Source organism: Cucurbita maxima, unplaced genomic scaffold (assembly GCF_002738345.1).
Source record: "Cucurbita maxima cultivar Rimu unplaced genomic scaffold, Cmax_1.0 Cma_Scf00018, whole genome shotgun sequence".
NCBI lineage: Eukaryota > Viridiplantae > Streptophyta > Magnoliopsida > Cucurbitales > Cucurbitaceae > Cucurbita > Cucurbita maxima.
The window spans coordinates 163,804-179,531 of NW_019272034.1; the positions used below are offsets into that span (position 1 = coordinate 163,804).

General features: G+C 35.4%; 2 protein-coding genes and 1 long non-coding RNA gene across 7 annotated transcripts in view; all 3 read right to left on the reverse strand.

The window, feature by feature from the left end:
- Window positions 1–2,027: 2,027 nt before the first annotated feature.
- On the reverse strand, window positions 2,028–3,732 carry LOC111493335 (protein BIG GRAIN 1-like B). The gene has a single exon (XM_023142998.1). It carries the CDS (start codon window positions 3,636–3,638, stop codon window positions 2,298–2,300), a length of 1,341 nt encoding a protein of 446 aa, XP_022998766.1. The 5' UTR covers window positions 3,639–3,732; the 3' UTR covers window positions 2,028–2,297.
- Window positions 3,733–5,561: 1,829 nt separating this feature from the next.
- On the reverse strand, window positions 5,562–8,239 carry LOC111492788. 2 transcript variants are annotated; one of them, XR_002719930.1, is made up of 4 exons: window positions 8,182–8,239; window positions 7,110–7,584; window positions 6,149–6,235; window positions 5,562–5,967 (listed from the first exon to the last, which is right to left on the reverse strand). It is a non-coding gene; the product is annotated as an uncharacterized LOC111492788 (long non-coding RNA). The 2 variants fall into 2 exon arrangements; XR_002719929.1 differs by lacking the exon at window positions 8,182–8,239 and having other exon boundaries at window positions 7,110–7,984.
- Window positions 8,240–8,821: 582 nt separating this feature from the next.
- The window catches only part of LOC111492786, a 7,687-nt gene continuing 780 nt past the window's right edge, over window positions 8,822–15,728 (reverse strand). Inside the window, exons 2-11 of one of the 4 annotated variants that reach the window (XM_023142235.1) lie at window positions 14,401–14,444; window positions 13,496–13,622; window positions 13,061–13,190; window positions 11,823–12,409; window positions 11,265–11,601; window positions 10,698–10,965; window positions 10,422–10,511; window positions 9,800–10,249; window positions 9,162–9,459; window positions 8,822–8,998 (exon numbers count right to left, since the gene is read on the reverse strand). In XM_023142235.1, coding sequence (XP_022998003.1) covers window positions 8,970–8,998; window positions 9,162–9,459; window positions 9,800–10,249; window positions 10,422–10,511; window positions 10,698–10,965; window positions 11,265–11,601; window positions 11,823–12,409; window positions 13,061–13,190; window positions 13,496–13,622; window positions 14,401–14,444 — 2,360 coding nt within the window. In that variant the 3' untranslated portion in view covers window positions 8,822–8,969. Of the gene's footprint in view, window positions 8,999–9,021; window positions 9,460–9,799; window positions 10,250–10,421; window positions 10,512–10,697; window positions 10,966–11,264; window positions 11,602–11,822; window positions 12,410–13,060; window positions 13,191–13,495; window positions 13,623–14,400; window positions 14,445–15,728 lie in introns of those variants that run through there. The other 3 variants (XM_023142234.1, XM_023142237.1, XM_023142236.1) reach the window with 3 other exon arrangements.

Genomic DNA, 15,728 nt, shown 5'->3' on the forward strand with positions numbered 1-15,728 from the left:
GGGGCCCCCCCCCCCCCCCCTCTCTCTCTCTCATATTCCATTTTTGTTTCATTCCCGAGTATGATCTCCACGAACTCGAGCTTCAATATCTCTATTTCTCGTTCTCAAACTCTCTTTTTACTTGAATTTGTAAGTATGGATGATCTCTCCAAAATGGCGATTCCAAATTCTGTACCAAAAAGACGTTTCTATATGAAATTATTAGAGTGTCAAAATGTTACATCCTAACACGCATACTACTTATGAAACTGAAGTATGTGCATATATCTATTAAGTTTGAATTACTTAATGTATACTAACTCGAGGGTCTCAAAGTTGTCCAACATAGTAGATTTATTGGTCATTAATTTTGATTTAATTTTAAAAATAGTAACCAGAAAAAGAAATAAAAAATAAAAAAAGGGTTGAATCAACTTTATATTTTGTTGACTTAAAAGATAAATTAAAGTGGTTAGCTCTAAAGTTGGAATAGCTTAATTACAAAAGGAGAAGCAAGGACAATTATATGCTGCAATTTAAAATTTTTAAAATATATATGAAGAACTAATAATTTGAAATAATTTTTAATCATATAAATGGGAGTAAAATTATAAAGTTTACTTAAATTTTAGGGGGACAAAGAATTGTGTCATTATTTAAAGAAGTAATGAAAGTAATATTAACAATTAACAATTAATAATTAATGATTAATGAACATGTGTGGAGCATATTATGGGGAAGATAGGCTCACCAAAACTCAATTATAAAAATTGCCTTTTTGTATTAATTAAAATATTATTTAAAATATTAATTAAAATAATGTGTTGCCTTTTGCCCACCATGCATCTCTCTTCAATCTCTAACTTCTACCTAACCTATGAATATAATCATAATCATACTATAAATAATAAATAATAAACATGATTAAATTTGGATTTAAAGTCAAAGCAACAAATAATACCTATGATCAACAACATTAGTCAACCATTTGACATACGCTACAACTTCATTTTAGTCGCATTATTTCACCTCATTATTACTCACGGCTAGTTTTAAAACACGTTTGGCAGTGAGGTTTAAACACGGTTACGAGGAATATTTTGTTTTTCTCTCCAACCAACCCAAACTAAATTTATTTGATACCCTTGTCCCTAGTAAACTAAACAAGACTAACCCTAATTCTCATTATGCATTATTTTCAATGCAAGACTAACCCATGTCATGTTACGGAACTCATGTGGATTTCGAGCCTTCGCCTGGTTGAAAATATATACTAAGGCATAGTGGTTTGGTAAAGTATATTTTGATTAAAGTAAAACCAAAGATATAATTACATAATTAAGAAAGGGGGAGAGGGTAGGGCATTTGAGACCCTATTTCTTCTACTTTTGACTATAGATTATAGGCTTTTCCTTTTCCCACACCCTAAGCTAAGCTTGCTTTCCAAGACCCTTTACATATTTTATTGTTCATTTTGGTTCCGAAGAAGGAATAAGTGAACTTTGCTTACTCTCTCTATGTCCAATTGCAACTAGTACACAATTAAGAGCTTAATTCTTTCTTACAATCAGGATGTAGCTCTGATGGGAGGGAGACCAAGAATGGAAGGGGGACGTAGAGACACTACAATAAAGAATAGGACATTGGAGAGGGTAAAAGAGGAAAGAAAAAGAGAGAGTATGCATATTAGGAGCAAAATTAAAGGCCCAGAAAGAGGAATGAAGCGAGGAAGGCCCCCACTCAATATATCAAAGCAGAGGACCCTCTCCCTAACCCACTGGATGCGCTTCCATCTCTCAAAGCGTACAGAAGGAGGAAGAGGTAAGATTTAGTCCTTATGTTTAAATTTGGTGAACCTGTGTGTGTCTATATATACATCCTTCGTTTTAGAATCCCTAATTTTTAACGCAACCTCAAAGTTTGAAAATCTCTTGCACCCACTTTGATTTGATTTCAAGTTTAACATGAACACCCATGATGACAACCACGATTATAATATTTGCTCTTTTTCTTAAAGCTGAAAAAGCCGGAGATTAACGCCTCGAATTATCGCTTCTCATGCTTATTGTATTGAAAACAAGCATAAAACCAACCATCTTCTCAAAAGATTTCAGACCAAATATACAATAACTAGCTGAGATTATGAAACAGTCAACGAAGCATATATCTGTTCGAACTCTCCAACACTCATATTGTTGAACTAAAAAGAAGAACGATAATAATTTTGAATTCTCTCGCCCGGAAAATTAATTAATTACTTGAAAAAAGAAAAAGGAAAACGGAAAAACTGATAGAGAAGCAACCCCTTGGAAATGGAACTACACAAGCAATCCCTTGGCAATGGCACAATTTGTTTTGAAATTTGTAGTTTCATAAACTGGCAATTCCTCTCTGAACCTTTCGATTCCAATGACTGAAAGATTATCCAATTCAAACAGATCAGAACTCGAACAGCTCACTGCATCATCTTCATCCTCGTACTCAAACCCTTCATTTCTCTTAATCTTCCTCGGATGCTCTGTTTTCACTTCCTCTGTTTCAAAATTCCCATAACTTTTCAACCCTTTCTTCATAATGGGTTCCTCTAGCTTCTGCAAACTTTTGTGCCCATATGCCTCACAATCCTCGTCCACAATTTCACTCACAGGACAGAACCGAACCGATCTCTTAACGTTTCCTCTCGAAGATGGCGTTTTGCTCAGACAAGACCTCGAAAATGACGAAGCAGAGGAACATGTCGATCCCTGGGATTTCGCTTTTGTCGGCATGTCGTAATCCATACTCGTTGGATTCGTCGAAGGATTTGGCATCTTTTGCTTCGTTTTTGGGCTTCCGCCATTGAAGAGGGAGTTGAGAAAATTTGCGAGGCGGCCGCCGGGGGATATCGGCTGCTTCACCTTTTTCAAATCGTGGTAGATTTTTGAAGCTTTGGATTTCGTTTTAACCAACCCATTTTCGTGCTTTGCCTTTTGGGTTTCGGTTTGAGTCCACGGAGTAGTTTTGATCGGCTTTTGTCGGTGCAGAGCACGTGACAGAAGCTCCGATTCCGACGCAGAGTATCTTCTGCCGGCGGTGGAGGTGGATTCCGACGAGCTGGAGCTGGAAACAGTAAAATCGCGAATGTTTCTAACTTTTTTCCTATCCATCCACTTCTCGATCATACAAGCTCGCCGGAATTTGACGGCTTCGTCGTCCTCTGTCCTGGCGGTAACCACACTCTGTTTTGTTCTCATGGTGGTTTCTCTGTAAAAAAAGAGGTGGCCGTCTTCATCCTGGTGGTTGGATTCGTCGATGGAACGGTAGATGGCGTCGAGAAGAGAGGAGGAGAAGGAAGGGTTGTCACGGCGACTACGACGGCGTTGTGGGAGGTCTTGATCGTGTCTCTGAAACGACTTATCCCACAAATCCATGAAAGACGAAGAATTTGGGGCAAATAAGGATTGATTTTGTCGGAAAAATAAAAAAAGTTGGTGAAAATAAAGAGAATTTGGGAAATTCTGATGATGTTTTTGAGATATCAGAGTGACAGAAACCGGAAGGAAACAAAAGGAGAGTTGGAAGTTCTCTTTTTTATGGGTAATGAATGGCGGAGAGAGAAAATGATGAATCAACAAGTCCACGCCTGAGAAGACGATAAAATATGATTGCCTTACACACATATTACATATTTGTAATGTCTATTAACATTTTCAATTTGGGTATAGTTCAATTAACTAAAGCACGAACCCTCCTACATTAATATACATCTTCAATTATTTTCACACATTTAACAAAAAAAGAATAAAATAAAATAAAAGTAATAACAAAGATGTTGTAATATTTGCATATGTAAAATAGGTTGATTATAAGATTATACAAAATTTAAGATAAGGTAATTTATATCGATATTTGAATATTAGTTATAAATAAAATAATTATCTTTATTCATCCTTATCACCCTACTATAAGCTTTTAAAAAATAATGTAAGCTCTTAAAATAAAATAATATATTGATAATTATGTGTCAATGGTGAATGAAAAATATACGTACACGTGAGCTTAAAAAAAGTTACCACTTATGCATGGTATTAATGTAATAAATAAAATTAATCGAATATATATAATTATAGTTAAAAGATAAAAAATTTGTTATTATTATTATTATTATTGTTATTATTTGGAATCGGAGGGAGCTCATGTATGACAAGTGGATCCAAACTGGAAGGAGTGCCAGATTGTGAGTGCACACGTGGCATTTTTAATTTTAGTTTATTATTATTATGTGCTGGAATATTATTGAAATGTGTACGTACTCTTTATTCAGACTACCCTGCGCCACACGGCGTGAGATTGTTTGCTTTTTCTAAATTTCAAATTTAAAACATTTATTTAATCATATTATTAATAATTTACTTTGAGAATGGTCCCGATAATTAATTAAAAAAAATAACTTGCGTGCATTTTATAATATTTTATCTTTTGTTTTTATATGGTTTTTTTTTATAACAAAGTTTATGATCTCCTTTTCGAATCCTACGTTCAAATTTAAAAAACCAAAAAGAAAATATGAGAAACAAATTTTTTTTTTCTCTTCTCTGTTAAAGATATTTAGTAATAAATTATAGTTTACCATATATATTATATTTGATATTTTATTATAAGGCAAATATCTAATATTTATAATCAAATAAATTACAAATAAATTACAAGGATATGGAAATAGTAATAAATGAAAATAACAATAAATGAAAAGATACCTATGATAATATTTGCCTTATAATAAAATTCAAATATAATATATATGGTAAACTATAATTTATTACTAAATATCCTTAACATTATTTTATAAGCGCATGACGAGGGGTAACTAATTCGATTCAGATCTCGAATTAAAGTGGATTTATGTATAACCAACTCTAGCTTCAAAAATTTATAGATAGATTGAAACCTTGATCGCCGTACTATTTGAGGAAGAAGGGAGGAAAAAAACATGTATTCGGACTCTTCTTATCGATTAATTCTAATCTATAAAGTAGTGTGTACGTGCTTTTTAAAATACATAACAGGGGAAGAGTGTTTTTACTAATGAAATAACCAAATTTGGCTTAAAGTGTGTGTTTTTTCCCACCACTTTTTGCTGTTTGAATCATAATTACCATAATTATTATCAATTAGCCTTCAATTAGTGGTGAATTAACCCTTTAATAGCTTTAACATATATTAAATTTTTTAAACTTGGCTTAATCATTAGATGGTTGATTTATATGTGATTAAACCAGGAGACAAATTTTTTACCTATTAAGACATATCTTTAGTTATCATTTTTTTAAAAAGATATATATTATTATGGGCCACTTTTTGAAAGATCGCTAGGATCGTAGTTCTTAATTTATACCATTATACATATGATATAAATATTTTATTTATAAAAAAGAACTATTTCGATCGGGTCTATTTAGTGGAGGCTCCAATATGTCGTTACTTTAATGCTTTCAACGTATTAATAATTATATACCATGTACACATATGTATATGTATGTATGTATGTACAAAACAGGGATGGAAATGTAAAGGAAGTGGGAGAGAGAAAAGTTGATGTAGAAGGGTCGTTGGGCATTCTGCATTGATGTGAATCGAGAATATACAAGCACATCGACGAAAGTAGCATTCAATTTACAGGAATATGTATATCTATTGTGGTAAGAAGTGGGTTCCATAGCTGTCTAAGATGTGTTGGATATAAACATATTGTGGAAACTAAAGCATGCATGGGGAAGAATCTTATCTTAGGATGATGAAAGATGGTGGAAAGAGAGGAGAATTGGTGTGCAGTCACTTCAGTTTTGTATGCGTACGTGTGGTTCTAGAGGGGCATATGTTGTGTAATGGGGTGGTGGTGGTGGTGCTTATTTGCATAATCATTGCACTCACTAAAGGAATACCAAAGCCTATGCCCCTAATGCATGTGATTTGATTACCCTAATAACCAATGCGGCCGTGAGCACCAACCTAAAAAAAAAAACGAGTATTTTCATCCATCAACTCTTTATGTTCGCACTTAAATGACTATTCACCGAGACCGTCAAGGATCTAAGTAATCTACTAGTCATAGTCATATTGTGGCAATCTCCACAAATAATTTGTCATCTTAATATCCAAATGTAAAAGAGAGAGAAGAAAGTAACCCTACCCATGTTTGAGCTTTCAACTGTGGATTTGCTTTTGTCTTCTCTCTTTCTCTCCTTTCCTCACATGCACCTTTTTCTCTCTCTAGTCCCTTCAGGCTCAAGGCAAATAAATCAATAATTATATGAAGCAAAAAGGTTGTAATTTTAGAAACCCAATTAATTAATTATTATCAGCCTCATATTAATCATGCCAATTAACTCTATTATTCTCTGATTAAATTTCTACAAGGGCCCATTCTCAAAGTGAACACAACACACAGCTTGCTTAGAGAGAGAAAAAGAGCTACAACCATTACATGGGGTTCAGAGTTCTTGAGCTAAGAAATTCCATTTTGAACCAAATAAGCTTTGAAAAAGAATGGGATTAAAATCAGATTCGTTTCATGACATAATTTATGCATAAAAGAGAATTTAAAATTTCCAAATAGATTCCTTTCAGATCATAGACTGACAATTTCGAGAGCCCCCACTAAAAAATGGCCTTGGAAATGTGATCGTGATAGCAGACAAAATGTAAAGACAAATAGTTACATTCCTTCCACCAATTTGGATACAAATTTGTCAGTGGATGAACGACCAATTTGTCTCCCACCATCACCCTTACAATTCAACATATCATTGCCCACGCCTCATATCTCAAACACAAATTTACCCCAACGTAAATGTATATAAATAACTTCAATTCATCTATACTTTTTCAATGCAATCTCGAATTTTTGGTCTAAAATTTAGATTCTCATGGCTCCTAGAATGCATATTATTCCAATTCAAAACTCATCTAATCAACAGCTACAGTGGAGTAGGGAATGTACGGAGGGTCAGCTTATTATAATAGGCCAACGCCAAAGACACCAAACACACTCTAAAAAGTTATTATTAAGGGCACAGGCATCAGGTTGCCCTTGTCTTCCACACAAGACAACTACAGTAGGAAAAAGCTATGAAAGAGTAAAGAAATCTAACCTCTTGGTTGTTGACAACTAATCACAAACAGTCCCCTGCAACTCAGAATGGATCATCCATTGCCATTGGAGGGATTCATGAGCTTTTTGCTGTTAACAAGCTGAACTTAGCATCACAGATTCATTCATTCATCCACTTTTGTCTGCCAAATAATTTAATAAAACAAAACGTTTGCATTGCATTTCTTCATTCCTACAATTAACATTGATAATAAGACAAGTTTTTGGAGTAGACTAGAATTCAAGAGAGTAATGATATCATGACTGGTGCCTACAATAAAATTCCAGGTGGGACACTTATCCTACCTTGGGAAAATGACCTGTGTTCTTTTTTTCTTTTTTTTTTTTTTCCAACAAGCTGACAGCCATGAGAAGAAATAAAATGAGATTGGGGTAAAAGAATAGAAACTAAAACAGGAGGAGCTGATTTGAAGTGCTGTTGAAGTTTTGAATGATGAACCTGTAAAGATATGTTTCTACTGAAAACATGGTCACAAACAATACAAAGTAAATGCAGGAACAATATAAACACAACTTTAAAACAGTTCTAAAAACTGCTCCACAAAAAAGCACAGTACAGGATGCTTCTAAGCTTCTGATAAATGAGTAATGCATCAACCGTTAAAGCTAATGATTCTTTTTTTCTTTTTTTACTTTCATTTTTTCCAAGTGTTCCAAACTTCGAAGTGCCAAGATAAACATCACACAGATCCCCCGAGGACATCGATTTTTGTACACATATCATATCAAGCCATTGTCAAACTGATGATGATGGAAATACTTTGCACGATGTAATCCCTAGACTCTCTAGCAAAAAGAAAAAGCAAAAAAAGCGCAGATTCAAAATAGATGAGGTATATAGGGACTCGGATGTGTAGGGTTGTGCTTTTTCGTGCAAAGCATGAAGATGATCGTAAGAAAAGAAAAGAAAAGAAAAAAAGACAATGTGTTTTGGCAATCCCAAGAAATTGAGCTGACAGTTCTATAACAAAAAATAAAGTAGAATTGAACAGGACAAAGTCTATGTATTCTGCACAAGGAACAAAGATAGAAGAATAAAGAATCTCGCTCACCTCTTTTTCCTGATCACAACTGAAGTTACACGCATGGAAATGATCCAGAAACCAGTTGGTCACCTTCCCCTTTAGCAATCGGCACCTTACAAAATGAAAAAAAATAATAATGGATTCAAATGTTCAAGACTTCACCTTTACCATTCTCTCACACAGGGCTACTTGGTAAATTGTACATAAAACTCCAAACTAACACTCTCACATTAAGAAGAAGAACAATGCTAGATGCAAATAACTTGGAATAGCTGCTGAGCATATTCCTAACGTCAAGTATTTTGTTTTTACCCACTGGTGTTGCGTGGTAGCTTTGTTTTATTCATCGGTACTGCTTTGTTGCTTAAGTTTTAAGTTTATCCAACTGTGTTGCTCTGTTATATCGTACATCACCTTGATTATTATAGCTAGCATTACAAATGGATAACAGAAACTGCAGATGAAATTGATGCAAATGGAGAAAACCGCATACTACATTGAATATGAGAAGGTTATCGATTACACATATCACAAAAATATAAAACATTTATGACTACTTCAGTCCTGAATATGAGAAGGTTATCGATTACACATATCACAAAAATATAAAACATTTATGACTACTTCAGTCCCTTGGATGATAAAGGGACCCCTTTATCATCCAAGGGACTGAAGTAGTCATAAATGGGGGTTAGCTTCACAGTTCTCTTGCTTCAGTCCCTAGAATCGGATAAAAATATAAAACATTTATGACTACTTCAGTCCTTTGTATGATAAAGGGGGTTAGCTTCACAGTTCTCTTGCTTCCCATTTCGCTAGAAATTAGTTGTCCAATTAAGATGACCCAACTGTGGCTGCTGNTGAATATGAGAAGGTTATCGATTACACATATCACAAAAATATAAAACATTTATGACTACTTCAGTCCTTTGTATGATAAAGGGGGTTAGCTTCACAGTTCTCTTGCTTCCCATTTCGCTAGAAATTAGTTGTCCAATTAAGATGACCCAACTGTGGCTGCTGGAAAGCACCAACTTGTGGCCCAGGAGTGGCACCAGCCACTCCAACATTACCACCCATCCCAGGCCCCATGTGATGAGGATTTCCAATAGGGGCAGGCTGTGGAGGTGGATGGTACAATCCGGGAAATTGCATGTGTGTAGACTGCGCACCGAAGGAAGCATGCCCGGTATGAGAAGGCAAATAAGCACCATGAGGAGTTTGCCCAGGCATGCTGTAATATGAAGCCGATTGCAAACCTGGAAGATCTCTTGGGTTTTGAATCCAAATTTCGGATGTCTCAGCCTGAAACAATAAATATACTAATATTTTAAACTACTTTATATTATAAAAATAGACGGATCTGACTGGCTTGAGAGCGCCTGATATCACGATAATCCAGATAAAACAAACATGCCAGTGTCATTTGCGTAAAGGTCATCTCCCCCAGGTCACAAAGTACGCAAAAACTTTTGCTAAACAAGGCCTTTTGGTGTTTTCAAAACCATTTCCTTCCTCTCCCCCTCTAAATAAAGAGATAGCACATTACATGCACCAACAAGCCACATGAAATGATATCAAGTTCACAAGTATGGATGTAAATACTAAAACCTATAGCCAATCCGTGGTAATGATAAGTACTAACCTGTGCATTCGGAACATAAAGGTTGCCATCTTTGTACTTGATTCGAGATGAATCTTCAAGTCCATTTGCACTCCCAACTACACCAGGAGCATTCATGGCAAACCCAGCAGGATTATTGAAGTTTCCAAACCCTGCCGGACTGCCAGCCGGAATAGTCTTAAACGGCTGGATTCCATACTTCAGGTTATTTGCATTCATGTGAGTACTACCACCAGGCATCACCAGGTAACTGTTACCGTTGGACGGATGAGGATATGCTGGGCTACTAGAATAACCAGGCATGGCCAATGGTGGAACAAAAAAAGGAGATAGGAACTGTCGATATGGCATGAGGTTTGCAAAATGGGAAACATGAACTTGTGGATACATCTGGGCAACAGGAGTTTGCTGCTGTTGCACCATAGGAATTGTTGATGTAGGGATGCTGCTAGTAGCATGAGAGTTAACCGCCTAGAGTCAGAGAATGAAAAGTGAGTGAACAAAACAATGCTACTTCGTGCAGTAGACTAAACTACTCCAGGAAGATGAAAACATTCATTACAACTATTTGAAGCTCAAAACATACATGGACCCAGAAGCTAATAAACACGACAGAAAACATCATGTAAACAACTAATCTTACCTCTTGAGACGGTAAGCCTTGCACCCTAACAGTTTCATCCACTGTTGGTCGAAAATAAGGTATGTCATAGCCAGTCTGTGGATCATACGCCTGCTCATAAAACCAATAAATATCAAGGAATGAAAAGGGTTTGCTTACAAAAAAAATGAAGGGAATAGTAAAGGCAACATATAGTCTCTGGAACCACAAGCCTTTAAACCATCAATGCAGTAGGAATATAAAATATCTCAATTCTCAGCAGCTACATCAAAAATTAATAATCTAATGCAAACTCACCGAAAATCCGGGTAACTCAGAAGGATCTTGATGTTGTGAAGTGGGAACATATTTTGGACTTCTCTCTCGAACAATTCCAATCTCTGCATACGTATTTAGTGCCTGGGAACTAGAAGATTCTCTTTTATCTGCTGACTGAAGTTCAGTTGCTGTAACAGAATCTGGTGAATTAGACTCTGAACTGCGGACCTGATCATCCAGCAAATTGACCTGCCTGCTGCCAGAAGCATCATCAGTAGAGATCTCCGGAGCAAATATTGATTGACTGCTAAAACATTGCCAGATGGATAATATCAGTAAAAGAATAAAATTACAAGTATGAAGCGTGAATCCCATGAGAAAAAAAAAAAAAAAAATCTTTCACAGATACTTGTCAGGTTATTTTATACTATTTCATTCTAATTTTTTTCTATCTCATATAGGAATGCTCACAACTCCATGCCCCAAATCAGTTTGAAAGATATTAATACTACACTAGGGAAACCTTTGAGTCGTGATGAATTACCTAGTGATACAATTTTAGTCAGACGGGCTTTAAAGTTGGAGGAATATAAAATATATACAAACCTCGATGATGATTCTACACTCAATTCCTCTGGACCTCTAACGGCTTGCAATCCTGACAACAGACCTGTAGAAGAATCAAATTCTGCCCCAAAACTGCCGAAGACCAGTCCATATTGGTCATTATCAGGAACTCTAATATGCTCAGCTATGATAACGTTCTGGTTCTCGTGAAGGTCTACTCTTGCAAGCTTGTCTTGAACATTAGCAACTTCAGAAGGCAGCTCTCTGGACTCATCAGTAGGAGATTTGGATTTTGAGGGTGTTCCTATTACTCCAGGATTACTAGTGCTCAACTTCTGGCTGGACTTAGGTTTCCACTCCTTGTTATGCTGGGAAGCTGTATCAAAGACGATGGTAAACTCTATCACAAGATTTGATGAATTCCCCAAGTAAACACACACACATGGAAAAGAGGAGTACAGACATGCATGCTCGTCTAAGAAACACCATACAAAAAGTAAGGTAACTCAGTGTTTTTCTCCTTAAAACAAAAGTACAAAAAATTTAAAATTGAACTTTATTGAAAAAAAAAAAAAAAAAAAAAACACGCTACAATACCTTTCTGATGACCCATAGTTGGTTGGTGTTGCCTGCTGCTATGCTGATTATTTAACGTTGATCTGCTGCCTGCCAGGCCAGGAATCACGGATTCATTCATTTGACTAAGATGTTCGCCTTTAGAAATGGAGCCTAGTGGTTGAAATGAATCTGTAGAAGAACAATCCCTTCCAGTAACAGAATTTGTGAGAGACAGACTAGGTCCTGAAGACTGGTTTATGGAAATGTCTTTTAATTGCCTCCGAACGCCTACTACCCCAACTTCACGTTTTATAGCTCCAACTGCAGCAGATGATCTAGAATCTGGGGATGGTACATGAACTGGATCTGTGGAAGAAGAATATAGACCAACAGCAGCACCATTTGACACCAACACAGCAGAACGTTGCTCAGAATCATTCGGCTTCACTAAGTTCGTATCTGGAATAGAACTCAACATGGAAACTCCCACATCATCCCTTAACTCTTTCTGGAACATTTCAGTTGAATAAACATCTCGTTGATTGTTGGGATGTGAATCAGTTTTCCGGAAGGACACTTGTGATATCCTACCACCAGAGGGCTCCTGTGCTCCTTTTGGGTTGATACTGATGATGAATAAATAAGTAAAATTAGATGTCCAGACATTGAATTCAATTAATATTCAAATCAGATCAATGAACAGATTATTTTGAGGAAAAAGAAAGGGAAGTCAAGCCTCAAGATATTGACACAGAATAATCCACCTTAGAGAACCCAAAATAGGTTTCCAAGTCAAATGCTAAAATGAATATTCATCAGTGTAAAATGAACGTGCTTGACATGTTATTTGAAATTGAGCACATCAAAACAATGCCATAAATACACAGAAGTCAAACATCTTTCAAGGTAGATAATGAACCCACGCATTACAAAATCACAGCACGGCTACCTGTTTAACATTGTTATTTGAAATTGAATACTTCATCATGAAGGAAGAGGAGTTTTTGTATAGCAAATCCCTTCATCAAAGATGACAAGAGAAAGGCTACAAAATTAGCCCTACAAGAAATACTTCCATCCTATCCTAACCACTGAAAGCACCTTCATTCCTCTCTAACCATTGTTTACAATTTAATTAAATACCAAAACAAGGGCAGTCATGAGAAATCGATGTATATTTATAAAGGGTGAAACAAAAAATACTAAGCAAACTATAAAGTACAAAAAGGCTAAAAGAAGAAAATAAGAAGAAAAAGAGGAGAATAAATGATGCATACCCTGTTTTTGACACAGTTGTAGACAACTCATTGGTGGATATTGCCAAATGTGGAAGTGCAGGTTTTACTTCTCTATGTGTATTTCGATTAACTCTATTGTCTCTTACAACGCGGAACTCTTTGCTGATACCTAGATTATGTAAACTAATCATCAAGTAGTTCAATGTGCATATTAGAGCAAGAAAACCAATACAATAAGCATAATAAGTGCCTACCGATAAACCATAAATCCATTCAATTTTTTCGTGTTCATCTACGTCATGCATTATCTCTCTTCCGACTAAAATTAGGTGATGGAAAGGAGTGAAATCAAATTCTTTTGATTCTAAATGAGCAACCATACGTGTGAACTTCATCAACAGGCTTCAATAATAAGTTTAGAATCTGCAGCTTATAGTGCTTCAAGAAAAATAATAGGCAAAGATTAAAAAGTACCAGGCCAAGAACTTTTTGCATAGGCCCCTCTCCGGACATTACGGTCAGTCAATGTATATACCTTTGTCCCTTGTCTCACATCCTCAGAATGTCTTTGCGCATCCAATGGACCTTTGTACCCCATGTTCTGAGGACACAACACGCCCACAATCTCAGTTTCCAGTTAACCATATTTCAAGGTAAACATTAAAAACTAGCAGCCATAAGAATTTTATTTTTAAAAAATGATTTCAAAGGGAATATAAAATGATATAGCTAGACACGAAATGAGAATGAGGAATACTGAAAGAAAAACTAAAACGGTCAATAACTCATAGCCTTGGTTTTTCTGTATCCGAACCGATTAGATATATGGAATACGATCAGTCAGGAATTCAGGGCCTGTAGTATGGCAGACGGTTGCATAAAATTTAAAAAACACGACAGCAGTACTCTTCAGTGTACAAAACAACAAATTCAGAGAAGAGTAGAACAAATCTAGAATATTACTATTATGTCCATAAATAAATAAATAAATAAATAAAAATTGCATACAGCAGAACAACCAAGATAAGTGAGTGGCTTCAAAAAATGGTGATGAAAAAAGTTGAAGAAAAAGGTAATCACTACGTTGTAATGAAAAATTATCATAATAATTTATGGAAGAAAGAATAGACATGTGGGACTTATTTTGTGCTTATTATTACTCATAATAATTTTGTATTTAAAACTACATAATTCGACATTGCCACTGGCCTTCCAAAACATCAGCCATTATCAAGGAAAAGAAGCAACATGTGAAGATATAATTTAAAACATGTTGTATAACTATATCATATCTGTTACTGACAGCTGGCTGCAATTACTATAGAGAAAAGACAAATGATGTTTATGGCTAACGAAGAAACCAAACTGCATGATCATACCTCCTTCTTCTTATCTCTTCTTCTCTTCACTTCGCGAAATGGATCTGAAAAATAACTAGTATAATGAGATAACTGAATTTATATGTGATCGAAAAATATGACAGAAAAATTACAATCCATACAAATAAAAAGGCAGATAAACGTACAATGAAATTATATATCCTTTTATACAACATATAAATTAAGTTCAAATCAGTGGCTTATTCTGGCTGATTACAGAACATCTCTATTTACTTGTACTGCTTTCTCTTCCACTTTCTTTCAAAAATTTCGATTGTTTATACCCAATATAAGTCGGCACAACTAATACATATAGATCACGTGCATAGTAACAGAACATACCGGCATGGTTGGAAAACAAATGGCAGGCATAGTTCCCAAAATATGAATAGTCAGTAATTCGTTGATCATATACCCTCTGGTTGGACATGAACCCACAGTGTCTTGGTTGAATCAACGCCATTTTTATTTGTGATGATATTTTAAATTTGCTTTTCAAACACTAGAAGCAAGTATACTTTCCAAAACATATAATTAGCTAAAAAACGAAGTGAAGGGAAATTAGGCATACATTCTCTACACACATCCAGCAAATAAATTAGATGCTAAAGACTTTCTCAAACTCTGCATTGAGCACTTGACCAAAGAAACTGGACGATGTCACGATGCAATGGTCGATACATAGTCCAATCTGGAAAATCAACTTAACTATCAAGTATCGCCACACAAAAAAGATAAATAGCCATTGAAAATTTCTCAAGTTGTACAACAAAAGACAGAATCTAGGTATCGAACATAAGATGAACTGATACGAACATGGAGGGGAAAGAATCGCGTAAACTGAAAATTTCCTCCCAAATAATTGATGTTGCCAAGTGACTGCTAATTTCTCAGTGCAATTCAACAAAATGATTTAAAAATTCAGGTAATTAATCAATCGTGGTAAATGAATAACATAATGACACAAAACTAGACTCGACTGTATCACCGGTAAAAAATTATCAGCTCGTTTCTGAAAATTAACGCAACTGGGCAACTTGCCACGGTGGGGTGGAAAACATCGTCGTTAAATGACTTCCTAAATCATCAAAAACAAAATTTTGAATTTCCCACTGTCCCAACAGAAGGAGCGTAAGGAGCAAAACAGGCAAAACACGCGACCCCCAAAATTAAAAATAAAAATACACAAAACAAAGCAAAACAAAAACACCCAACGAAAGAATGTGGGTCATCTTCACGTCTTAAGAACAATGAACTTTCTTAGCGTAAGGAGCATTACAAACCATGAAAAAAAAAAAAAAAAAAAAAAAAAAAAAAAAAAAAAAAAA

Coding starts and splice junctions, on each gene's coding strand:
- LOC111493335 (XM_023142998.1), bottom strand. CDS start 3,638: ATGTGTGTAAGGCAATCATATTTTATCGTCTTCTCAGGCGTGGACTTG.